General features: G+C 41.5%; 1 protein-coding gene across 1 annotated transcript; it reads left to right on the top strand.

Moving 5' to 3' along the window:
* The first annotated feature begins 239 nt into the window (after positions 1–239).
* Positions 240–27,317, top strand: mindy3 (MINDY lysine 48 deubiquitinase 3). Its single transcript, XM_022196729.2, has 16 exons — positions 240–381; positions 831–1,163; positions 2,435–2,514; positions 3,181–3,241; positions 3,349–3,555; positions 3,764–3,815; positions 4,547–4,661; positions 5,867–5,940; positions 6,095–6,174; positions 6,429–6,499; positions 7,265–7,345; positions 18,004–18,076; positions 20,849–20,921; positions 22,836–22,923; positions 25,527–25,598; positions 26,313–27,317. Exons 2-16 carry the CDS (start codon positions 926–928, stop codon positions 26,460–26,462), a joined length of 1,515 nt encoding a protein of 504 aa, XP_022052421.1. The 5' UTR covers positions 240–381; positions 831–925; the 3' UTR covers positions 26,463–27,317.
* Positions 27,318–27,558: the final 241 nt, after the last annotated feature.

The raw sequence follows: 27,558 nt of genomic DNA, 5'->3' as shown, positions 1-27,558 counted from the left end.
GATTTATAGTTGCACTTTTAGTGGAAGTTATATTATTAGATTTGTCTTAAAAGTCTGCACTTTAAAAAGTCCCTCTCTAATTGGAGGTTTTCCAAGGAGGGCTTTAAATGAATTAAACGGTTGTCTGCTTGTGGGCGGGTGCTTGGTATGATTGACGGGTCTAAAGACCAATGAAGTGACGCGTTTCAGCCGCAGCCCCTGACGCACCCAAAACTTTCTGGATTTCCACCAATGGAGAGTTACGTTGATGATGCGTACGTTTTTTTCTTTTCTTTTAACAATTCTGTTGTAAATAAACGAATGACAGAGACGCGCCTGTTGGTGAAGTCGCTACCAAAATTGTTGTAAATACGGAATTCTATTACTGAACTGTTTATTAAGGTAATTAAGGTTCACGGATATGTCATTAATGGCAGAGTTTGAGTTCATACAGAAGTAGTAGGCGTCGCTGTAGTGTGCTGAGCAACTGAATGACAAAGCTAGTACTGATGCTAATGCTAACTGCTGACATTATCAAGACAACCCAGCTGTTAAAATTTATAATTGGCGCAGTACTTCCTGAAGAATGTAACAGGGTAACAGCGTCGCTATTAAGATATATAACCGTAGTCATGTTGTCATTAATTTTATTGCTAACCATCCATTGTAACTATTCGGCGTTAACGCAGCTGTTAGCCTTTTAGCTTCTTAATAAACCGAGCTAGTGTAAAATATCACTTAGCAGAATGTAAGTAATGAACTAGTTAATCTTAAATGGCACCATTGTTAACAATTAACTTGTTTGTGCTAAAATCAGTCACCTAAGCGTATGTTTCTGTCCCATCACTAAGGCTGGTGTGGCTTCGTTGATGTCATTTCTACCCGCCAGTTTGCTGCCAGCCACTAGAGTCAGACTGTGTCCTGCCACACAGGTAGCTTGTGGCCAATGCCACAGGCTCAACCTGCCCACAGAAGTGGACTGTCACCATTGGAAAAAGCTATCAAGTTGGCCTCAACAGACCTCTTGCTTCCACGTGGCTGCTGGACTGAAGAGGGGGTGCCTGTGGATCTGCCAGCACTGAAAGCTGACATGTCAGAATTAAATAAAGAGGTGGTGGATCTGGTATGGGGGAGACCATCCGGTGGAGGAGTGTCTGCCTCCATCTTCCGTAGATGGACCCAAGGTAGGATGTTTGGTCTCAGTACGATGGTATAGCTGTTGAAGACGTAGTAATATAGATGTACAACTGTGGTACAGTGTATTCAGCTTTTCATTCTAACCAAAACAGTACAATAGGGGATTTCCTTTGTCAGATCTTCTCTCTAGTTGAAGGTTACATAAAGCAGATGCTGCTTAATATGAAGTAGGTATGATTACACATAATTGCTCCTGCACCTGAGGGGTGTACCATGAAGCGAGTTTGAAATAGGCTGGCCTTTTTTGTGTAAGCTGACTAGACAAAACATAAAACCACAACCAGAGATAATGGGTATCATGATTGTGGTTATCAAGTTTCTTTGTTAAGGCAGGTTTTATTGATCAGGCTCTGTTTGCGCCCCTAAAAAGACTCATATGACACATGTTTTGCACAAAATCAACTCATGTTGGGCCGCCTTCTGCAGTCAAAAGGAAAATGGAGCGCTATGACGATTATAAAAAGCTTGTTACAGTAGAAAGTGCTGTTACTGCAAAAGATGCAAGGGAGGAATGCTGGTAGAAATTTATTGATTGTGTAAGTCAATCTATTTATTTTTCCACTCAGTGCTTGCCTCCTATCACAAACATGGCAACTGCTCATTCAAGCTCTTAAACTTAAAACTTCATATATTTAACGCTCAGGAAGTGCTTTTAGGTGTGACGCTGACACATAATGGAAAATACATGGAAATGGCTTAAGTTTTGGGTCATATCAAAATGAACTTTCAATTGTTGATTAAATATTCTCTGTAATAAAACTTTGCTGTTATATCAGAAGCAAATTGGAGCCAGGCATAAAAGCATATTCATGTATATTCTGCATCACCATCTTAAAACATGTAGGTTCCTGCGGCATCCCATACTGTTTGCCTGCTGAGACTGCATGTCTTTATTGAGTGGCATAACAAAGGTATGACTCAACAAGTTTGCAGATATAAGATTTGAGAATCTGTATCTTTCATAGAGAATATGGTCAGGAAGAAAGTTGTCACTTGGTGGTGCTTTTCACAGCTGATTTGAAGTCTAAACTTTGAACAGATCTGGATCTAGACTGTAGGCTCAGTGTATCTCAGTAACCTTGTCCTACCACATGTGAGTCATGCCCTGCTACAAGCTTGTTTTTAATTTAGCTTTTGTGTAATGTGAGTTTACCGTGAAAGTTTTTGCGAAACTGCTTCTGTCTTAACTACTGTGAAAAATGTAGATTTTCTCTGTTGACTCAGCATATGTCCTATATTTTTTTTGTTTTTACCACAGGGTTTGTTTTTAGTGAGAATGAGCACACAGCACTGGAGCAGTTTGAAGGAGGGCCATGTGCTGTAATTGCCCCTGTCCAGGTATGAACCAGTTCAACCCCTGCACTGTATTATCAGTGTGTCAAAGTCTATGAGTGTTGTGGTTTGGCCTGAATGATTCATGCATTTCAATAAAATCACAACTTTAAACAATGCAAATAGCATATTGTAAAGGCTGTAATTTACGTGCCGTGACAAATGATTAAGGAAACTAGTACTGGAATACAGCTTTATTTAATTTGTGCCGATTGAGGCTTTAAGGATTTGATTATGCCGCCTGATGTTCAGTGTATATGATGTGGTTCAGTCATGCATTCTGTGGTGTGACATAAGCCTGGTGTTATTATTTTGTACATTTTGCAACATGTCTGAATCAGAGTTTAAACTGTCATGTTGATCGTTTTAAGAACTAAATGCTGTCCTCCTTGTGTTTTACATCTATTGCCCAGTGAATGCTGAACAGAAGCTTGACTTAAAACAATTATGTCATAAAAATTGCAATCAGACCTTTTCCCTAAATCCTGATGATTGATATAAAGTGATAACTATCTTTTATTTAACTGCTTAAACAGTGGTTGATAATATGCTAGCTCAAAGTCTGTGAATGTAGTTGCTGACTGTAGCCGTGCAATGATTAGAAAGTGTCGCATATTAGAATGTTAAATATTTTGTTGCAAATTTGGTCACTGAGTTTGTGTGTCTTTGCAGGCGTTCCTCTTAAAGAACATTCTCTTTCATAGAGAAAGTTCCAACTGGAGGCAGATGTCAGGTAGATTCTTCAAAGAATCATCCGCTCATTGTTGTTTTTGTCGTCTCATATAGTTGAGATGCATCTTTTTTGTGAAATAATGCATGTTTTATATTCGTGTTTGTTAGATGAGGAGCAGAAAACGGCCCTGTGTTCAACGCTGAGTGAGATCCTGGAGTCGGCCTGTTCCAGCCCCTCCACGGGGTTCTGCCTGGTTACCTGGGCCAAGGGACAGAGCCCACACACTAGCACACACACCAACACACACACGCCGTCGCAAACACAGGACACGCCAGAGCCAGAGAGCAGCCAACAACCACAGGAACAGCAACCCAGTGAGTCCTACGTCTGTCACATTCCCACACAAGATGCAAATTCAGAATCCCAGCGCATGAAACGTTAGCGGTCACTCATTTTATGAAGCCCTGCCTTTACAATTTTATTACAAAAATGCACACTTTTAACGACTAACTCTTTGACAGTGTTGAATTTTGCTGTGTCATTCCTTGATACTATGATTTTTATGTGTTTTCTTGGGTCTAGCTGCTTTGGCTGCTGAGGAACTTGGCTTTGTGCGATTTCACAGTGTTCTCCAGTAAGTGACACTAAATATTCTCACCGTAGATAACACCTTTGCATCTTTATACTCATCCTCACCCCATATAATCCTTACATTAAATAATACTGTGGGTTTTCCAGGAGAATTAAGACCTCACTAATCCTGGTTTTACACTTGCTGGTACTCAGTATGGAGATGGAGAACTGCATATTTCTCACAAGATAGTGTCAGGCCAGGCAGGAAGAGGTGTGGTGTTTGATTCATCTAGTCTGCAAGAATTGGCTTTCACATTGAATTAGCTGTTTCACTCGGCGCACAATTTGCTGACTCAGGGCTGTCACTGATTGCCTAATAAAAAAGCTACCTCTCACTACCTTTCACACACACACAAGCTAAATGAATGCAAGGCTGTGCATGCCAGAAGAACATTGAAATTTCATCACATCGCGCGCTGGCAGCTGAGGCCGTAGTCAGCAAAATGCGGTGCTGACTCACAGCGAAGAGGTGCATACTAACAAAGACAGACAGCCTCAGTATCAGGCTTTCCAAGGTGGAGAGAATGAAGGAAGAGCCTCCAAAAAGACACCGTCAGATTTGTCATTGTCCTCTCATGCATTTAATTGATTTCTGCCCTATCATGAAACGGCATCCGGGCATGACAAACACAATTAATGAATTGGTCATGGTCACAGTGACCTCCAAAAACCCAGCAAATCTGTCGCTAGAGTGTTTCATAAATCATCCTCGTGTTTGTTTCCCGCCTGCAGCAAGCGGACAGTCGTGTCAGCGTCTGATCTCAGAGAAGAGGTGCTGTCTCTCTACCACACCTGGAGGGGGTGCTGTGGAGTCTTGCTTTTCCTCTACTCCGTCATCCTCACCAAGGTAAAGAAAGGAAAGAGCTGAAGACAGAGATGGATAGAAATGAAATATTGTTTAGAAATTGATGATGTTGTTTGTGCTATATTCATTAACCCTCTGAACTCCAGGCAGGTTTGGGGCATTTTTTTTGCTACTGTCACATATTTACTCACCGTGGGCTCACTTTTCACTGCAAAATGAAGTCCTGCAACTCAATAAAAACAACACAACCATGGGTAGAAGTAGAGAGAACTCAAATATGTCTTTTGTGTAGTATAGTAAAGTTATAATGCCATAATCATAAAAAGGAAAAAAAAACAACCAAAAGTTAAATTTATTTGAAAAAAAACTGGAACCAACATGTACAACATTTTCCAAACACCAACAGGTGTCAGCAATGCTTGAAAACCACTGGCTTTACATATTTTACTGCTTCCGTTTGTATTTGTTTCCAGATTTGTCCCCTATCTGCCTGTGTAAACACAGCTTGCAGTTCAGCCCAGTTTAGCCAAAAAATCTTGGAATTTTTGTTACAAAAGTATCGATGACCGCTTCGTCACTAGTGTCTTGTGAGTTGCATAATTTTTTTGTTTTCCAGAATCTAATTAGTTTAGATGGTTTATGTATGGCAAATTGTTAAATGAGATATCTAGAATACAGTGCTTTTGATTAAATTTAACAGTTTTGTGCTTAGATTTGCGTATTATTCTGTAAGAACTGAACATCAGACATGATTACAGTTCTACAATTTCATTAGGCAGACACTTTTATCCAACATAGATACAACACAAGCAAATATCTATTCAGGAGAAAACAACCTGGATAAGAGCCACAGAACAAGTTCAAGTGTGATAATAGAACCTTGGTGTCTACAGGCAGTGCAGATGTAAGAGGATTTTTTTTAGTCTTTTCTTTAATTAATTCAAGGACTGTCTGAAAGTTGACAATTGCACGATTCTTTCTGGTTTTATGGTGTCTGGCTCTGATAAATGGTGTAATTTTAGTGATTTTTATAAATATAACATGACTTTCAAACCCACTGGTGGGTTTTGGGGTTCAGGGGGTTAAGTGATTTGAATGAAGTGGCCAAAAAGAGAGCCACAAAATAAGATTCACACTTTATTCATGGGCATTTAATCGCTGAGTTTTAACATTCAAAGCATTTTTTCTTCATGTTTACTACACAAAAATTAAATGCAGACTTGTTTCTTCTGGTCCTCTCCGTGCAGGGCATTGAAAACATAAGGAATGAGATCCAGGACACAATGGAGCCTCTCATAGACCCTGTTCACGGCCATGGAAGGTATAAAAACACATCTCCACCTGCTGTTCACATCAGCTGGACTGTCACAGGATGATATACATCACTGCATCGGCGTATTTGTGTCGGGTGCATAATTATATTTATTCTACAATTCCTTTTTATTATTTATGTCTCTCTTTCCTTTTTTCCGCAGTCAGAGCCTGGTGAACCTTCTCGTAACTGGCCATGCTGTCTCTAATGTCTGGGATGGAGACAGGGAGTGTTCTGGCATGAGTAAGGCTTCCATGAAATTACTGCATGTACACGCTCAAACATACCAAATCCACAGAACAGACACACACACACACACACACACACACACACACGCACACATATCAGACTTGCAGAACTCTTTAGTGGTCCCAGATTTAAACATATCCACCAGAGAGTCATAATTCTTAAATTCCCCAGCATTGCACAAAAGCACAAATTAATGCCAGTTTGACATCAATGACATTCTTATTTTGTTGCTCTGTTTCATCCATCAGAACTACATGGAATTCATAAACAGGCATCAGTTGGCTTCCTCACGCTCATGGAATCACTGCGCTACTGCAAGGTACAGACACAAAAAGGGTCCCAGAGCATTATTAGAGAATACAAACAAATTGTCAAGTGGTTGTTGATGGTAAATCTGCTGAGGATTTGTGTTTTTTAATCAGGTTGGACACACATATAAACTGAGAGAGGTGCTAAGGAACACAAACACATACACGAGTACTCACTGTTGCTTGTAACTCTGAGATGTGGGACGTTTCCAATATGTGAGGCTCAAATCAAAGTGAAGGCACCCGTGTGAAAATATGTGTTTGGAAGAAGCAGTCACAACACATTAACTGTAAACTTCCCACACTCTCCTGCTTTAGTCTTTATTTTCTGGCACACGTCTACCAAAACACACAGTTATTAAAAATTCATCACCGCCGGTGACTGGACACTTATCAGTGAGCTTGAGAAACAGGATTCCTGGCTATTTATTTACAGTTGCCAACATAAGCGAGCCGAAAAAAGGCTCAAGTTGAGATATGAACTCTGAAAACAGGCAAGATAAGTAGCTGTAATAGGTTAGCAGCAAGTAGATGGATGTCTAAGGAACTTGTCGAGTTAGTTAAGAGATAAGCTTATATGCATAGCCTTTGAGAAGTGGAAGAAGTTTTAAATTAACACTGGATTTTTCTACATATGAGTGTTTGGTGAAGTAACATTACATTTCTGATTAAATATTAATGTGTTTCATGAATGTTAAATGTACAGCAATTACCGATTTGTGGTGAAAATAGACACTGATTTGTTCTACATTCCTTTTCTGTGTGTTGTGTTTTAGGTCGGGGCATTCCTCAAATCTCCAAAATTCCCTATTTGGATACTTGGCAGCGAAACACACCTCTCTGTATTTTTCACCAAGGCAAGTTCAATACACTCATCCATAAGAGAGCCAACCCGTATTTCAAAGACCAAGACACGCGGTGTGTAATAGAAGCCGGTCTCCGCAGCAGGTTAGAAAAGCCAAAATATGGAATGTGCTTAACAGATTTAATATAGTGCAGGTCAGATAACAATGTGGGGAGAAAGGAGAAGCCGAGAGGGAGGGGCAAATTTAGCAGGAGATAGTCATATATGGCCGGTGCTGTTTCTTGGCTTTTCACCTATCAAGCATGAAGGGGGAAAAAAAAGCTCAGTTTCCAAAGAGAAAAGCTTGCAGACGCACACACACTCATCTTCTTACACTCTCTTTCTCAGCCTCACACACAGTTTTAGTTTCACAACCATCTGTGATCGTCTAAACAATGTGTAGTTTATAATGTATGACCGTGATGTAAACTGCTGAATTTGTATTCCAGTAAGAGCCTCCAGTTCTGTCTACCTTCACTGTCAGGTTCATTCCAACCATGCAGATCACACATTATCCTGTTCTGGCACATGTTTTTTGTTAGACAAAGTTGTCCGGGGAACTAAAAAGATCCAGAAACAACACTCAGAAATTAACTCACAGATACATGACTGATGTTCCACTGCATCTCAAGAAATGGTAGAAATAGGATAACAGCTTGGTTTTTGATATTTTACAGTGGAATGAGCTGGTGCACTGTTTGTTAATTAATATTTGGGTAAATGTCAATGTTCAAAAAGCTGAAAAAGGAAAAAGAAAGAGGCTTTGGTCTGTTTTAGTATCTACCCACATTAGCCATTATTGCCGATTGCTTTGGACAAAAAGGATGAAACTATATTCTGGGCTTCTTGGAGAGAAAATTAATGGAAGTCTTCAGGTACTGTTTCTAACTGGCCAGGTTAAAATAATTCCTTCCTGTTAGCTGATTGTGGATAAGTTTCATGGCATGTATTCTGAAGCAAAGACAGCAAAAGTAGAGGAAACAGCTCATCAGTCTCGTTGGTTAAATGTTCGCTTCAAAACAGGCGTTTCCAATACCAATTATGTTTATAGAGCTGCTTTCCAGAAAAATGGTTAAATCTAATGTGATACTTTAAAATGTGCATAAAAATACATTATGGAAACGGTAAACAAAAGTCCAAACCAATCATTGCATGTATACTTGAAATACCCTGGGCTTACGTACAGTTTGAGTAACTTCTTACATTTGAGCCAGTTCAGAGGGTTGTGTTTGACATAGGTGACATTTTTTGCTATAGAATGCAGTCTTGAGCCACCAGAGTGGGGGAGCTTTTGGGGAAAAGGCCCACAAACCCCTCTAAATCCCAGCAGTTTCTGGGCTTTATTTGCTCCCTTCACATTTTTACTCACTATTGGCCCATTTTTCTGCATCTCTATGGAAACGGCACAACCATGGCTAAAAGTAGAGAGAACTCCAAACTGTCTTTTGTGCGGTGTAACACAATTATAGTCCACAAATCATAAAAAAACAAAAGTGAAGGTTGAATTTTGTAGATTTTTTTATTGGAAATTTTTCTAAATGTGCTTAGATGTTATCAATACTGTAAATAAATCTTGACTCTACATGCTGTAGATGTTTTACTACTACCTTAGAATAGAGGGATTTTGATGGAAATATAAAGCTGTCAATCCTGCAGTTGGATCATTTTCCTGACAGTCCATCCAGTCACAGATCAGTAATTCAAAGACTACTGCAAAGATGAACATCTGATGATTCTTTCTGCTTTTACAGTTTCTGGCTCTGGTAAATGGTGGTATTTTGGTGATTTTTTTTCTTTAAAAGATAAGTTGTGTTTCAAACTTGCTGGGGATTTTGGGGTTCAGAGGGTTAAACAACCGGATCCAGATTTGTGTGGTCATAATGCAGGTACAATTCCAGGATTCCTGGAAAAGGGCCAAGAGCTGCTGCCCTCTGCAGCAGCAAACTCAAATATACACATTTGCATAAGGTTATGCCACAAGGTATAGAGTGAACAACCTAATTGAGCTCAACGGTGCTGCTGGAACTTTGAGACAAACTTTGGCTTTCGGGTAGAATCATTGGATTGCTCTGCTGTTATGTATGTGCACACTCACCCAGCTTGCACTCAAACAAGCATGGCTATCATCTCTATCAGCGAACATGTAACATAATACTCAGTCATAGTTTGTGAATATAAGCTGGCAGTTTGAGTTGAAGCAAATCGATTTTCCCTGCTGTTGTGAAAATGGCACCACAGAGTCAGAAAGAAACAAAAAATCCCCGGCAATCATCTCCATCATAACGCCACACCCTTAATATTCCATTGATTAAAAGCTTGGTTACATGAATCCAGCTGAAGCCCGCTGTGCTAGTGGATCATATGTTGGCTCAGTGATGACCCACAGTCGTCATGCATGTGCTGATGACTTACCGATTGCTACAACTCCCCCAGCGCTGGTGACATGTTCACATATACACACACACATTCCAGAGCCCAGGAAACCTAATCCTGATTAGCATTAGTATTGTGTGTGTGTGTGTGTGTATGTGTGTATGTGTATGTGTGTGTGTGTGTGTGTGTGTGTGTACGTGTATGTGTGTATGTGTATGTGTGTGTGTGTGCATGTGCGGCTTCAGGTGGAAGACTTCCTGAAGGGAATGCGATTCCAGAGTTTTCATCTGGATGCGTTTGTCCCAGTGGAGGCTGCAAACACACTAGAATCTGCATTCATGCATACTGACGTCCACAGCTGACGCTATGCTATGCCAGCAGTAATGGGATCTTTAATTTTGAGTCTAAGCTAGAGAGGGAGGACATGGTGCAAGAGTTTTAAGCTGGTCGACCTCTCTCTGTGTGACCCTGTCCTACTTTGAGGGAATCTATGTTCAGAGCTAATTTAGGCTTTGTGATACAAAAATACACGCTACCTGGTTATGTAGCTTTTAGCTCCGATATCGAGCCATCCCAACAAAAGCAGAAAACCTGATCCCTTCCTCTGATGTGTCGCTGGCTCCTTCTTTTTTACCACTGGGGACGGGTGTCTATTCCCCCGAGTGGCTGTCAGTGTGACTATGGCTTTCAGGCCATCAGCTTAATAGCATTAGTTTTTTTTTTAAATCTAATCTACCTACACAAAAGCCATTCCACTATTTTTGATCCTTACCCACAACACCCCCCCTGCACACACTCTGTTGTATTAATGTGTGTGTGTGCATGTGAGAAAGAGGCTGAGTGTGTATAATGGCATGTAATGGGATCCGTTGTTGGACAAGAGTTTCTGAGACACCAGAAGTAGAGAAAGGAAGAGAGACAGACAGAAAGTGAAGGAGAAGATGGATGAATGAGGGATGAGACATATCGTGCAATAAGTTTAAATTTGGTTTCTTCCTTCCTTTTGTCTTTGAAGTAAGTTTCCACAGTGGGTCGGTTGCCCAAGTGAAGGATTCCCCAGCGCACCTCAGCCAACCTCTTCAGATTTTTTTGCCCCTCATGGGAAGGAGAGGAAGTAGAAAGGAAGGATGCACTTTAAAGAGCAGTGCAGTGGTCACTCAGGAAAGAGGGCGAGGGGAGGGTGATCCTCCTGTGACATTTCTCATCACTCTTTACTCTGCCCTCACTGAGTGATGAGGTTCACAGGCTGTATCTGAGCTGCTCCAGGGAGTTTCATGTGTGTGTGTGTGTGTACAGTAGTCGTGCTCTGGGTCAGTGATTTACTAGGAGAGAGAGCAGCCGCTGTGGCGCTTCGTGTCCCTGAAGACTCCAGCTTCTGTCTGCACACTCACAGAATGTCCTTCAAAGACTGGTAAAGAGGAAGAACTCATGTGCAGATGCAGTTCATGTAGGTCAGTTTAATTCAGTGAGGCGTTATTGACAAACCCAAGCTGCGTTTCTGTATAAATGTCACACAAATTTCAAGTAAATTTCATAAATGTCACAAAAAAATGTTACAAAGAAAACACAAATGAGGCTTATTTTCATGAACTTAATATATTAGGCTGCTTAGTGTCATTTGAAGGTGGTGGTAGCATAGAAGAAGCTGGACAAAGCTGCTAAATAAACCAGATGGAGAAGACATAAGCAGAACTTTGGTAGACTACAAGAGAAAAGTCTTGAGGAGTTGTTCTTTAATCCTAGCTGGTATTGGTCATGTTTTATGCTGTCTGTAGATGAAACAAAAAAGAAGCCAAAACAACCGATCCGTCATGTGATTTACATTTTTGTGCCAGAACTCATTCAAAAAAGTTGTTTCCATTTCCCATGAAACTTTTTAACTCTTCTTCAAAAAAACTCGTAAACCACCTTAAGCGAGCAAAAAAACGTTTGATCCGATCTTTGCCATTCCCATTAACTTCTTCTAAAACGGCACTTCAAATATGTACATTATAGATATGTTATGGAAACACGACTACAGTCAATTTCCCGTGACTGGGGTAGGTTTAAATCTTTGTCATAATATAACAAAGTGTCTTAAAAATGTCAAAGCTCAACATTAATTTACCGCAGCTTTACAAAGGTCTCGGTCACATCCCACAACTTTCTTCTTTGCTTGAGTTGTTTATTAATGTCAGCGATGAGCCCCCAAAATTGAAACTGGTAACATAATAGGAGTATATGACACTGCTAAGTTCAAACAACAATGCATGGAAAGATAGCAAAAGCAACAGGAAAACAATCTGCAGGAAGTTAAGAATTTAGTCCTATTAAAAAGGATTACTTTGCGTTTTTCATATGATCAGTGGGCGCGGGCCACACGCAAACACAGCATAACAAAGCGGTGTACATTAACAGTCATTAATAATCTCTGACAGGTCAGACCAAAGGCCATTGTGTCAGGATAAAAGGCCGCCTTTGTCAGTGTGTGTGTGTGCATTGTTCTTCTTTTTCCCCTGGGTGGTGGTCTCCGTTATAAGACCCATCATTGGGCTCTGTAACTACTCTCTGGTGTCTCCTCTCTTATCTGGTGAGACGCGCTTTTGCTCATCTGAGACAACTCCATAAATCACTACTTTGTCCTGTCTGTCACACCTGAAACACACACACAAACCTTCAGTAGACACTGCTCTCACTCTTTATGTAGCTAGAGAGATAGGTTTTCCATTGTTTTCGAGACTTGTGATCACTTGGGACACAGGCTAGTTAAGGTGAGCTTAGCAAACACATCCAGGAATACACTCTACATAACAAGCCCCCACACACAGACTCCCTCTTCAGCCTGTCATGTCATGAGGCTGTAGGTACCTGCTAGGAACAAGACTGGAGACACTGTCCGAGACCTTTGCTTTGTCATTTTGAAACCGATCCCTCCAGACGCACTCTATGGCCACTCCAAGCCTCTCAGCGCACACAATGGCTCTTTGGGTGGACTGGAAGGAAAGAAAAAGTAATTCTAGTAAAGTGCTGTGCCTACCTGTCTTACCTGAAGTAGCTACCTGCATGTAGAGATGTAGATAAGGGCTGAAAGGCAGGAGAGAGAATGGAACAAAAAGTTGAGGGTGGGAGGGGAGGAAATACTCCAAAACTGGAGTACCTACTTAGCACAGGAAAGGGCAGGTAAATAGGGGTGAATTAGGCAAAAGGGAAGAATGAAAGAGGAAGAAGGGCTAAAGGGGAACGAGTTGTCAACCTCAGAGAGCCTCTCGGTCTGGTGATCAGAGAGCAACAAAAGTGCAGTGGAACAGAGGAGAATGTGGTCTGTCAACCATCCTAAACATGAAACAAGTGATAAAAAAGGGAATATCAGCTACGCTTTGTACTTTATCTACGAGAATATGATGCGATAAATCAGGTCTGGGGATAAGAAAAGAAAAAAACACACATATACTGCATAGTATGTTATGCAGTTGTACAAGTCTGTCGGTTAACTGCAGATAGACACATTAGGGCTGTGGAATATATTTTTGAGCATAAGCATGTGCAATAGTGAAGATTTTGACGTACTAGAAGAGACGTTGTAAAAGAATGTTGCTAGTTTTTACAAAAATACAACTTGCATGGTTCTAGTTTTCCACAAGAGAGGTCTGATATAACATAATTTACTCTGATTTAACAGCTCTTCAATATAGTTTTCTTTGTTTTTTTACTTTATTGGCAAGTCATGGTGTTCATTGATATACAAGCTCAACATGTGCACAGCTAAATGAGCAGAGAACACTGAAAAGCAATATTTGGTTGCAAAAAAGTAAGTAGTAGAGACATAGTGTTTTTTTTGTGAATAAATTTGTTACCATTAATAATGTATCTGATATATTAACCAATAAGACAGAAGTCAAAGGACATATATGTAAGACTATTTGTTATATTAGCTATAGTTCCTACAATTTAATGACATGGTAGAGTGCAGTTCATTTATGTTAAAGAGTCTTCGGAGGCAGTCGCTCAGACTTCGTCTTTATTAGCAAGCAGAGAGCACTTTTGGAGTTTAACTAGCAACTGGTCACCATGACAAAAACTTCTGTTGTATGGAAACAATTATTCAACACAAAGGATGCCGTTGACCAAAAACAGGCACTCTTTCATCAGCGTCTCGCACTTGTTGCCATCACACGAAGCAATACGACTAATTTGTTTGACCATTTAAATCAGCACCCCAAAGATCTCTAAAATGAGCGCAAAACCAGATCTGAAAAACTATTTTGGATGCTTTTGTCAGCGTTACAGCATACGAGACAGCTTTTATCCAGATTTTCAATGCAGATGCACTCCCCTGCGAAATCGTTTCAGTCATTCTAAAATGATTAATTCTTTCCAAATAGAACTTTTCAAGTCATCTGGAGAAAATTACTTGTGTTTTTTTTTTCATTTCGCAGTATATATTACAGAAAAACAAAATATGTCATTGTTTTCCATTGTCGTGCAGCCCTATTTGAAATCGTCAACGAGAGGACATGTTTGATTTGAATACATTCCGGTTTTGCTGAGGACAAATGTTCTACATTACATTGTGTATTTAAGGCCGTGAGTCGTGTGTGTTGTTCTTGCTTTGTTCCTTTTGGGTCGCTTGTTGTTGCTCTTTTACAGAGGTCAAGGGATTGCGCAAAAAAAAAGGTCTGACTGCAGGGTCTGGAATGTGCTGCTTGATTTCTTAAACTACACTTGCACTGGTGCAGCAGTTTGCTCTTGTCATTTTACTATGCGTCTGCACAAGCTCTCGAGAGAATAAAATACTGTACGCTTGTATAAGCAAATACATTTCATCATTGTATATGCCTAATCAGTCACACACACACATTCACACAAACCGTAGCACGGTGGACCTGAGCGGGCAGAAACACTGAGGCACACACTTCCCTGCAGAGTCTGTTAGCTCCATGACATGTTTTCCAACTCAGCGGCATCTTCCTCAGGCCTCTAATAAAACAGAGATCAAAGAAAACCAAGCAGACCTGTCATCACACACACACAGACAATCACAGTCACGTCATTTTTGTTGCTTTTTTGTGTGTCCGTGTGCGCGTCCGTGATCGTATGCTCACATGAGTCACAGTCGTGTCTGTTCATTTCCATGTGCTCCTATTAAAATGTATAGACCAGCCAGGATAATGTGTATTGTTTAGTCAGCTGATGAACATTTAATAGTGTTTGTCTGCCTGTAAAGTGTCGACATCCTATAATTGTGAGATTACCAGGTGATTTACAACGGATGTGTCCATTCTGCACTTGAACATAATAAACTATGTTAACTGAACTGTAGTTCACGGGGCTCATTGGGTTTCTAGCTGAAGCCTAAGATTAATTAAGCCTCTCATCACTTTAGGATATTTTCTTAGTTAAGGTATAAGGCATAATTGCAGTTTATCAAAACAGCTCGTGTTTCTCGATACAGACATGCAGTCAACTGTAAGGAACTTTTTCAGCACTATATTCTCATGGGATCACTTGTCCAAACTCATAAGTGAAACACAGACATATCTAGCTAATGACAAATCTTCTGTCAGATTTATGGAGCCTGTAATGTTAACACATCAGGCCCCTGCTCGACTCGGTGTGACAGAACAGTGTACGAGCGCGCGTTCGCTAGTGTGCGACTGTTTTTCTTTGCATCTGAAGAGCCTGCAGCTGGGAGTCATCTCCTCTTGATGTGTCCCCCTGAACCCCCCTCTCTCCTTGAGTAAGCCCCAAGTACAGTAATAAGTGGGCCGTGAAACCCAAGCAGCCTGTGTGGATCTGAGGCTCAAGCTTTAATAAAGGCCAGCTAAAGGAGATGAGCAGGGTTCATTTGCTCTCCAAAAACATTGTGTGTTTGTCCAGCGATTCGTTGTCATAAATACTCTCCCTTCCTCGCTCATATGGAAGAACGCTGAGAACTCTCTGACTCTTGCCTACACATATCTGAGTTATCTTTTAGAGAAGTATCTTATTGGAAAAATATTCCCTCTATTCCCTGAGCCTTGTCCTTTTCTCTTAAGCTTCTCGGTGCTTTTGAGCGTTGCTTATCAGACACCAGTAGTTATTCTGCTGTTAACCCTCTGAACTGCAAGCAGGTTCTGGGCATTTTTTGCTCTTGTCATGCTATTACTCACTGTGGGCTCATTTTTTACTGCAATTGAAAGTCCTGCACCTCTGTGGAAGCAGCACAATAATGGTTAGAAGTAGAGAACACTCAAAAATACCTTGTTGTGCAGAATAGCAAATATATCGTGCATACATCACCAAAGGGGAAAAAGGTTAATTTCTTTAAATAAGTATTTAAAAATGTGTGCAACATTTTTTCCGGTGTCCACAGTTGTTACCAATACTGACTAATACATATTACACATATTACACTGACTGCAGTTCAGCCGAATAGTTCTTGAATTTTCGTCACACAACTGTTTGTCACAGTTTGGCCTGTTATGGCTTCCTGGTTGTGCAAAGGAGCGCAGGATTTTGTGTTTTCTTTCTACAAACAGATTTTTGGGGGACATATTTTTAGGGCTGCTCCAAATAACAATTTCTGGACTCCGGATATTCAAGCCAAATTAATGACGAATGTCCGAATGTTCGACTCTTCCACGGGGAGTGGGGTCGATTCATCATCGGACAGCGTTACGATTAGCATGGATATCTCTGTCTTCACATTTTGTCTTCTGCCTACAAACATGGGCCAAGTGAAGCGTGACGTCAGAGTTGGTAGGAACGCATGATCCAGCCAACTGGCCAATCAAAAGTAACTCTGACCCCAGAGGTCACTGCAGTCCACAAGACTGTGATAATATACCAGTGCTTAGTGACGGTAAAGCAGCTACTCGGTGGCTGCAGCGGCGACAGGGGCGGGAGTGTTCCGAATATTCAGATCTCAAAATTTATATTCAGATACTACCACGATGACTGGATATTCAGATATTCGGGTCCAGCCCTGCAAATTTTACAATTATGCATGTACAATAAAGTGATTATGATGGAAAAAAAGTGTCAGTTTTTACCTTCCAGATGGAACTGCAAGTGACATACGATTCATTCAAGGACTGTCAGGAAGTTGAAAATCTCAACATTTTTCCTGTTTTTACAAGTTCTTGCGATAATGAATGCTGTAATTTTGTTAATTAACTTAACTAGGAAATGCCATGCCTTCTAACATGCCTGCCAGTTCTGACCGTACGATGAGAAATATCAAATCATGCTTTAAAGCAAGATTGGATAAGACAGACTCTTATCTGTCAAAGGTCTCTGGTTTTAAAGTGTTGTGGTCTCAGTATGCTTAAAATTGCTTTTATTGGCCGGGCATGTGATCCAACCACGTCTGAAGGCAAAACAGTCAAGACCTAAAAAGCCTGCTGTCCTTTTGGCTGAGTCACTCTGCTGCCCTGATCTTTCGTATAGGAGTGAAAGTGTAAAGACCCATTTGAACCTTACCTACTTATCACCACTGCACACCTGGATTGTCACAGCATGCAGCGGGAAAGCCTGTCAAATTTTTACCTTCAGAATGTTACAGGAAAAAAAAAACACCAGCGAGTTTGTAGTGGGAAGAATAGTTGGTTTCAAATGCCAGCAATCTGAGACGCATTTAGTTTGAAGCATTCTGAGGCTTTTAGTGAAGAGAGACTAATGAAGAGTTCATTTAATCAGTGTGTACTTTAGAGGCCCATCTTAAAAGGCATCTCCCTCTTTTAGATGCATATATATGCACCGACTCAATTCTGCAATCCCTGCCAGCCGGCACTGCTCTCTCTAAACTTTACCAGCAAACAAACACTGTAGAGCTATTCATAAATCACAGTCAATGTATGTAGGTCTTGACTTCTTGATGGTGTGTTTGGACTAAAAACAAGCCGTCTATCTTTATCAGGAGATCAGTTAATAACCCAGCGGACTCTGGTGATTGCAACAGCCCCTTAGATTGCACACAGTCACACACAGATGCTTAATATACATTAGCAGTGCTGTGATTTGTACCGCAGGTTGGCTGCATGTCTTGAATATAGTTTGTGCACATTACTGCTGCTAAATCCTGGCCGTATCCATCACAATCTGTCAGTTGTGAGCAGATGTAGATGATTCTCTTCTCCCTGCATTCAGCGGCTCTAATGTTTCAGCACTGATGAAGCTACATTCTCTGGCAATTCGATCTAAGTCTTCCTTCCTGCCTTCACTATTCCTCACACAGATCTTCATGTCATCGCTTTTGGATAAAACTTGTTGTCATGCAAGGTTTCTAACTTTTTCCTACTCCTCCTTCTGTGTCTCTTTTTCCTCCTTTCTTCTCTATAGGAGATGTCACTGGTAGGTCCAGAGTCTCCGTCAGAACAGGCAAGGAGGGTCTTCCAGTCATTTGATCCCGAAGGTAAAGAAACATTAAGTGTTTGTGTCTTCACCCGTACATGTTTTTGTGGAGCATGATTTGCTTTGTTTGCTCATTATCACAACAGCTATAGAAAAATTCAGGCACTGAGATGTGCTTTAATTAATCCAAACCTTGACTCCAACGCAACTACATGCACAAGTTGAGAAAATACCCTGACCCTGCAGTCTCTCTTTCCCTTCTTAAAAGTTGCAGATGCGTTTGTATCCTCAACAGCCCTCCTTGCCTTTTCTTTGCCGCTTTTGTCCTCGTTATTTTCTTCTACAGGGGGAACAAGGGTCTGTTTTCTCCTCTCATCTCCACTGTTGTTGTTTAGGTTAGTGAGATCAGCTCCTCTAACAGCTGAGTCAACCATCCGGCTTCTTCCCGCTCTTCCTCGTCTTCTAAAGCCTCTCAGCTTGTCACTTCCAGGTGACTGGGGTAAAAGGTGGCGGCAAGGACACCGATAGTTACACATAGAAAGATTAAGTGAAGCTTGTTTGGTGTGTCACAAGAAATGACAGTCTGATGCCTTAAAGTGTGAGATGTTTGTTTGTGTTTTAGTGAGCACTGAGAGGAGAAAGAAATTATATATTTAGTTTTAACATCTGTTGTGTCATGTTTTTTTTCTCTGCTTGGATAAGAGAGAGAGAGAGAGAAACGCAGAGATGTCAGGATTACTCCCAAGACATTAAAATGCATGAGTATATGCTGTTATCATCACACTTAAGCCCTTTGTAAACAGGAGATATGCAACATTGATGCTTCTTCAGTCTGTTAAAGTGACAGCGTTCTGTCATTCAGACACAGGACTTAACCCGAGGCAGCTGTGACGGTTCACCTGTCTGAAGTGGAGAAAAATACACAGTGTGACCGGCTGTTAGATCCTGGATTAATCCTGTCTTTTTCTTCTAATTTGTAATTATGAATAATTAATGAAGTTACTGAGATCATGCCACACATGTAAAAACTTCTTGCTCATATGGATCCAGCTGATTTTTGGAGCTGTATTTAATAAATTTAGAACAAAGACTCCTACAAATAACTGGAAGCAGCAAACCAGACTTCAGCTCCTGTTTACATCTTTTTTAACCCAGGATTAGGTTTTTTACTTTTTAATCTGAGCTTAATTACAGACTCTGTTTTCATCGCGGTTGAATTTTATTTTTATAAAAATTAATTTCAGCTTGTGTTAGATGTGAAAATGTTATGAAACAATACAATAATACAATACAATAAATTTATTATTCCCCGAAGGGAAATTCAAGAATCCTGAATGAAACTGTCTTTTGCAGGGTCTGGGATGTTTTTGGACCAATATTGGTGTTGAAATGTGGAGAAGTTCTTCCCTACGACACTTCACACAACACAAGTACATGGCTTGTTTGTGCCCATCCATTAAAACGACAGCATGCAATTCAGACTTGTTAAAAGTGATTCAGAAATGTTACTCGGTCCAACATTGTAAGATTGCCATTGTGCCTTTACCAGAAAGCATGGAGCTCATTCAGACTTAAAGCCAGCATGTTCAGTTGCTGTCAGACTAACAGAAAGGAGTGCATATGTGAGGAGGTTTTGGAGCTGCACATGTTGCCGTAGTGTTTGGCTCAGCACCTGAGTAAATCTGCAGTTGTACCACATGCCTTCATATTTATGTTTCTTTATTCTCAAATAAAGTGTGCTGTTCTGTTTTCCTGTAAACATCATCAGTCACTATCTAGCCTGTAGGAACGTGCTGATTTGCAGAGATCGTTTCATATGTGGTGCAATGTGATATTACTGTGAGATAAATCCCACCAGCTGAAAGCAGTCTTGCCTGCTCCAACAGCCTCGACAACAAATATGTAAACATAACTGTCATCTGTTTTCTCCTTGTTCTTCATTTGTCTCCTCCTGTTGCGCAGAGTACCATTTTGCTTGTTGTCAAATGCGCTTCTGCTCTCCTCTCCCGGCTTACTCTGCATACCATATGGTCTTTGCTCACACACACTTGCTAGCTACAGTAGGTGCGCCCACAGACTTCAACACATGAAAGGAGAATGGACTGTACACGGCACACATATTCGCACAATCACAGTTGAGTGCTGCGTAAAAGGGCCATAAATCTGTCCGTGTCACATGGAGAATCAGCACAGCCTCCCTCCTGTGTTGTGGAAAAAGGGCGCCAGACGCATTCACACGCACGATAGTGACTCACAACACCCAACCCCACCACCTCAGCATGTTCTTTAATATTTGTTTGCCGTTGTCCCTCTGTTGTGTTGTGTTGTGCTGTGCGTGCCCTCTCGGCTCGCTGTCACACTATCAATTGTCGCTCTGACAGAATAACATCTGTTTTTGAAAAGGCAAGATTGAGTTGCTTGGGAGCGAACAAGCAGAGCGCCTGTCAGTTAATCTTCTTCACAACACACTTGGGGTTTATGTATGTATCTAAACAACAGACCACACATGCTAACATGCTGATGTTTGAATGAACTGCGAGTGCCCAGCCAGACAGAACTGGGCAAAAACACATGTTAGTGTTTAAAGCTTCTCCTCTCAGGTAAAGCAATCATCACGGCCATGGAATGTAGGTCAGAGAAAAACGACAAGGTGTGTGTGTGTGTGTGTGTGTGTGGAAGTTGTGTCAGATGAGTTCATTGCTCAAGGCCTGTGATGTAAATAGTTCTCATGCCATATGTGTGTAGGTGAAGGCTTCCCCTGGTTTTCAGTTAAAGCCTGTATTTTATGTTCAGCCCAGGGTCACCCAGTTTCTTTTTGTCTCTTTCTTTCTAGATAATGGCTTCATACCAGAATCTCTGCTGGAGGACGTGATGAAGGCTCTTGACCTTGTCTCAGAGCCCGAGTAGTAAGTGCTCGAATGTTCAAGGCTCTGTGTTTGTGTGTGTGTGTTAGTTTGTGCATGTGGCACCTGTAGAGCTTCTAAAGTTCTAACTCCAAAGTCACGGCCAGGCCAGGTCAGCAGCCCCGTGCTCATGTTTCACTACCAGGCCACTATATAGTCAGTCCAGAGAGAGCCCACTATAAAAGCCGAGGAAGAAAGAAGGAAAGAAAGACAGAAACAGCAGCTTAAAGGGAGATCATTAACAGCAGGAAGAAAGACGGAGAGATCGAGGAAATGCTTTAAAGCGCCGCTTCAAACAGAAGCACGTTCTCCTTGGAGGAACTAAAGCCCTAATGCTGCAGCCGTGGGACTTGCCCAGTAACTGGACCATTGATCTGGACTGCAGACCCCCAGATGGCCAATACATCACAACAAAACAAAGCAAACTGAGGGGAGGCTCCCAGTGCAAACAGCCGATTCTCATGTCTTACCACACAACAAGAGAGTTTTTTTTCTGGGATCCTGCACGCATAAAAAAGTTGCATCTTTAGCGCATTGGCGTAATGATTTAATAGACCTATTTAGAAGTTCTGAAGTGGAGATGAGTGAAAACTGTTTTAACTTAGTGTTTCTACATATCTTGTGACCCTGTGACAGTCAGCCGCTATGTTTGTGGTAGACCAACTTTGTGGGCACTGAATGTTCTCAGAAAAATCAGCTCCAAGGCTTTGATCATTTTGTCATCTAGTGTTTGGCAGAATTGTTCATTCTCATGCATCTTAAAGACATCAATTATTGTAATTTATAGTAGAATTAAGCTAGATTTTATGCTAAGTGTGAATGAATGGATTATTTTCCTACTTTTTGAGACTGCTTTTTAAGTAAAACTTGGAAATTAAATTACTAGTTGTGATACGTGACGGTTCCACTATTCCATCTCAGTGTGACAAGAATACAAAAGGGTCTCCTTGTTGCCATTTAAATAGCCTTAAGTGGCATTATTGTCTCCATAAAGTCTCTGTCACCGTCATTATCTGTAGAGGAAATCCAAGATGTCCTCACACTGACAGTTCAAACAAATAAAACACTGAAATTAAGGAATTGCATTCAAAGAACCCGTGATGCAGAGCGAGCTAATTGTCACGTGTCTGTATGAAATTCCCTGATTGATACAACTAGTCTAGACAAACATCATCTGACTGCATTTGGATCAGAGAGCAAGATAAATGGGACACCAGGAACGACTTTGGCGTGCTCAGCATGGGCGTTTTTCACGCACAATCATCTCATGTTAATTTTTAAATGATGAAGTCATGCAGTGTAGAAAGAACAAACAACTAACTCCTCTGATCCCCATCAACCCCGCTTGTTCATAATAGATACTTTATTGATCCCCGTGGTGATGATCTGTTAATTCCTCCATAGGGTGTTAAATGTCAGCTACACAGCAGGATATTTGCAGCTTTTAGGGGTTCATTGTTGCTTAATGAAACTTCAGCAGAGCCAGTTTCTACCCTGTTTCCTTCTGTTTGTAAAAATTGGCAGATGACGAATTCTTCTTCTCTCTCTGTCCGGGTAAAACCCTCGCTTCTCTCCTCGCTGCCTTAAAAGGGCAATCTGACCGGATTTTTTTATTTTTTATCACAGTGGAATAATAATAACACTGATCCAACACGTAGGAATGTCTGGAAAGAGGTATATTTAGTTGTACCACAGTATTCGTAAAAACATGCACGCACTCACCAAAACATGAGCGATGAGGTGATGGTAAATTTGGTTTTCATGCATAAAGCTTGTTGTTTTGTGCTAACAGACCTTCCTACTGCCCGCTTTGTTGTCAGTCTGTTTTTTCGTGGTTGTCTCTCTTTTGATTTCTAGATCTGTTTTGCTCTGCTCCTTTTTTTTATTAACTTTATGTCTGTTTCTGTGCCTTCTCAGTGTCAGTCTGGTCAAAAGCAAACTGGATCCAGAGAGCTTGGGTATAATTCTTCTGGGCCCGTTCCTGTTGGAGTTCTTCCCTGATCAGGTTTGTTCATGTGTGTGTGTGTGGAAGTGGACTTCCATTTCCAAGATACACACCCTGTATGCAGGGCTCAGGAGTGCAGCTATTTTGGTTGCATATGCGATCAAAAATCTGTCAAGTGCAACTCAGCGTTTTTATTGGTCACACCGGTGCGCCTGACATTTAGCAATTCTGTCTTTGTGTGTCTCTGACCGAACCACCCAGTATGATAAAATCACTCTAGTTCAAATTATAAAGCCTTATTTCGCTCTTTTCAAACTACTTTTTGGTCTCAGTCACAGACTTCTCTGCACAGCCAGTTAGCGAGCATGTTCTGATTTATGTGAGGCGTTTATGGAACATCGGTAAGTTGTAGCGTCAGCCGACAGTCTGCATGTGAGGCATCTAAGAGGAAATCTAGGACTGCCACTTATGGCTGCTTTTCTAACCTAAATGATTATTTTGTTCCGAAAAAGCAAAAGGACCATTTCATTTGAGGTCATTTTATTTTGACAGACTGTCACTGTAGAATGCATTACAGCACAACATGGAAACACAAATTCACGTGCCAAACTGCAGAGTTAAACTGGAAACTTCATCATGATAAAATCAATAAATACTAAAGAAGGCTCATTATTTAAGTCAGTAGTACAACTCCGAAAGAAACTCAAATTTCTGTTAAAGCTCTTAGCAAAGTGAAAAAAGCACAACCTGGTCACAGTGGATGCTTACAGCTAAAGGAACTCCTCTTTCTCTTCTTGTGTAATTGTTCTCTGAATTTCGGTAGTGGCGTAAGATTCTACAAAAGTAAAGCTGAATTCATAATACACAGTGAGTAAGAGAGAAGCAAACCGATGTACTGTGCATTTTCACCGAATATCATCTGTGAGTTTGCTCTTCAGGTGTTGATGCGTTGGTTTGTGGTCCTATAGTGTGCCACTGAAACTGTACAGTGTACAAACCACCTTTTTGTTCTGTGATTGACTTACTGTAGACTTTAACACCGAACCAAGTCAGACTTTGCTGCCACTGTTATTGTCTAAAACTGCAGATGAAAAGTGACTGAAGCCGAAAAAGGCTGATGTTGTGAGGGAACAGTTATGCAGCGATACCGAAGAAAAGCATTTGTTGCAATGAACTGAAGTTAATAAAGACGTGCGTTGGTTAAAAATATCGACACATTTTTAGCATCAACGTTGCTGAATTTCTGAATTGTAGTTTCAGAAAGCAACCACAGTCACGCCGCACCACCCACAACCACAAGTAAATACTCAATCTGTGGGAATCGCTGGGACATGATAAAACCGGCAACATTATTAGATTGTTGCATTTATTGAAAAAGGGCACAGCCGGAGCTTGCCTGGAAACAGTGTTTGTGCTGTCAGAGGATCAATACTCTGAGTTGAAACGTTAAAAAAATTGCACCGTGTCTCCCAGAAACGTATCCTGTGTTGTGACAGGTGCGTCAACACAAAATCCAAGCAGTGACGGGTCATAAATATGAATAAAATTTAACACTGCTTATGATACAGCCAAAGAAGAACCTCCTTTTACTTTTAAATCAGGGTTAAAGACACAAAACATTTATCTGCTCCTTAATTCCAGTTTAAACCCACTTACATAATGTGTTAGGAAATGACCTCTGCCTGTGGAAACTTCTCCGTTTTCACAGTGAAAAATCGTGGCTGTACCTAATTTATGTGCATCTGAATGAAAAAGCGAGGGTCACCGGTGTAAAAAGCATTATGACAAATGCCTTCCACCCGTCATTCAATCCGTATGACGGTTAAAACATATGGAGGAGCACTTGACTGTGTACACACTCATATGGGTGACACTAATGTCTGTTTCCCAAGCATATGTGGAGTGCTGTTTTAGCAAATCAAAGGTTTGTTTGCCAGAAACATTCCTGTGGTGTCTCATGTGTAATATATGCGTGTGTGTGTGTGTGTGTGTGTGTGTGTGTGTGTGTGTGTGTGTGTGTGTGTGTGTGTGTGTGTGTGTGTGTGTGTGTGTGTGTGTGTGTGTGTGTGTGTGTGTGTGTGTGTGTGTGTGTGTGTGTGTGTGTGTTCACCATTATATGACGCTGCCTTGATGAGAAGAGCGTTAAGATGCCCTTTATGAGGCAGAGCGAGTGAGGAAGACAGAGGGGGAGAGATAGAGGGGAACTGTGTTAAAGTGATCAGGGCTTTAGGGACTCAGCAGAGGAACGGCCTCAAGCCGCAAAGAAATTATACTGCCATTAGCCAACTGGACACACACACTCAGACACACGTGGGATTGGGGCGAGGGTTAGGGTTTCATATATAGGCATATAAACACGAGAAGCTGGACACGCTCGCAGACAACACACCCTATCAGCTCTCTGCACCTTTGGGCCAAAGTGTTTTGGCTCACTGTCATTGTTCGAACATTTCTGTAGCTGGTTTGCGGTAACTGGAGGCACACACACACTTCTTTAACACGTGGGATTAAACATTTCGGTTTGGTTGCAGGAAGAGATGTTTGACTTCTTGGTTTGTAAATGTTCCTCCTCTGTGGGTCTTTTTTTTTTTTCTTTTTTTGTCCAGACACTCTTTAACACCATAGCATGTTTTTCACCCTCCTCCTCCGTGCCTGTGTTTCAGGATTCAGGAATCCCAGACTCATTTCCCGTCTACCACTACAATGGTCTTAAACAGTCCAACCACAAAGAGAGGGTAAGACACTCTTTCATTTTTAGGTTTTTCATCGTAACTAATGATGGTGGCTGCCTTTTTTATGTTCTCTCTCTCCTTCCCAATTACCTCTCTTCTTTTCCTGCCATCATTCATACGCACATACACACACAGCTGGAGGCAGCCAGTCACTCCAGAATAAACAGTAGCTATTGCGAGCCCTAATAGCCTGTCCATCCATCCAAGAAACCCTGGCTTAGCCTCCTGTTTCTCCGAGCCATTTCGGCACGGAGGCCGCTGACGACAGCCTCGCCTGTGATAAATGGCCGAACGCAGGCCTATTAGGCAGGCTTAGCGTGATGGATGACTGTCAGCGGATGTCGTCGGTGGCCGCGCACAAAACTGGTACTCAGGAATATCAGTTTCTTCATCTGTCAACTTTGTCTAGTCTGTAAAGTGACTTTTTTTCCACACGGCTACCTGAAATTGTAGGAATGGTACCACATATATGCCCACACAAAAATGCACGTCTACACACACACACACACATGCACATGGCAGCAAGACGCCTATAAGGTTGTGATGGCATTTCCATTCCCATAGATCCAGATGGGAATAACAGACCTTCTGACAGCTAGTCCTCTGCAGCCGGACTTTGTGGGAAGCTGCTGTATCCTCGTATGCGTCCTACTGTATTTCACTAGTGACACCGAAGACATGAAGTGTGTATTTACTGAGGAGTGGTTGTGTTCTCAGGTGGAGTACGTAGAAGGGACGGCTCTGGTGCTAGGTTTCGAGGACCCGATGGTTCGGACGGACGACACCCCGGTGAAGCGCTGCCTACAGACCAAGTGGCCCTACATCGAGCTGCTGTGGACCACCGACCGCTCCCCGTCGCTCAACTAACACCGACAGTCCTGTGTGTCTGTGGATGGACCAGTACTGCCCCACCACACACACACACCCCCCCCACATCTTCAGCTTCCCCTCCGCACACTGACACCAGAAAAAGGTCGGCAGCTTACAAAGACTGAGACAAAAAAAATACACAAACGAATGAGAAACAACACAAATGCACACCAACATGTTCATGGACTGAGCATTTAAAGCCTGACATCCATTCTTTCCATCCTCGCTCACACATTCCACCCAAATGCAAACTGCAGTTAACGCTATTGTCTGTTCACCACGGCTTGTAATCGACACGCAGGATGTTTATGATGTGATTATTTAAAAAGAAACAAGAAAAAAAAGAGTGAATGTTTATTTTTACAGCTCTGCTCTGTGCCGACACCTCAGCTACAGTTTGGCAGTAGACAGAAACTGTTTAGAGGACAAACTAGTCTGATTCGACTCGAGTGTGTCATCGAATCTACATGCTGATCCACATATAGAGCCAGTCGACTGTGAAACACTACTGTTAATCCAGCTACAGGACTGTTAGAGGGAAAACCTACCAAAGCCTTCCACATAAAGACACACAGACAGACACACACACACATACACACAAGCACACACACACACACCGTCACTCCCACTGCTATGAGTTTACAGCGTAAAGGGACCAACCCAGACGCAGAGATCTGGAGATCTGAACAGAAGGTTTTCCATGTTTTATTCGAGATGAAGCTGGTTCAGGTGCTCTATGATGTGTGTGTGTGTGTGCGCGCGCTCCGTGCACGACACTGGGATGTTGGCCACGTGCTCATGTATTTATTATCACGCTCAAAGGTTCTGGAATAAACACTTTTTTTGTTCAAATGCTGTGTGGTTTGGTAGCTTTGAAAACATAGACACGGGCTTCTTCTGTGTCTTTTTCCTCATAAATATCACGTCTTTACCCAAAATGGGACGACCTCAGGTTTCAGATGTCTGGAGCCTCACCACTAAATCACATACAAATTTGTTTTCTGTGTCTCCAGAGAGGCTCGAAGTCTGTCATTTTACTAAATCTCAAAGACACGCATGGTGACTAAAGTGCCGCTCTGCAAACAGAAACTCA

This window comes from Acanthochromis polyacanthus, chromosome 12 (genome assembly GCF_021347895.1).
Source record: "Acanthochromis polyacanthus isolate Apoly-LR-REF ecotype Palm Island chromosome 12, KAUST_Apoly_ChrSc, whole genome shotgun sequence".
NCBI lineage: Eukaryota > Metazoa > Chordata > Actinopteri > Pomacentridae > Acanthochromis > Acanthochromis polyacanthus.
Note: the sequence above shows the minus strand (reverse complement) of the source record. Positions and strands in the feature narration are given on the sequence as shown.

What these genes read in the sequence shown, in the direction of transcription:
- mindy3 (XM_022196729.2), top strand. Translation starts at nt 926, where the DNA reads ATGCCACAGGCTCAACCTGCCCACAGAAGTGGACTGTCACCATTGGAA. An exon ending in ACCACAGGAACAGCAACCCA is followed by an intron (nt 3,556 to 3,763) that starts GTGAGTCCTACG and finishes TCTTGGGTCTAG; the next exon opens with CTGCTTTGGCTGCTGAGGAA. An exon ending in CCTGTTCACGGCCATGGAAG is followed by an intron (nt 5,941 to 6,094) that starts GTATAAAAACAC and finishes TTTTTTCCGCAG; the next exon opens with TCAGAGCCTGGTGAACCTTC.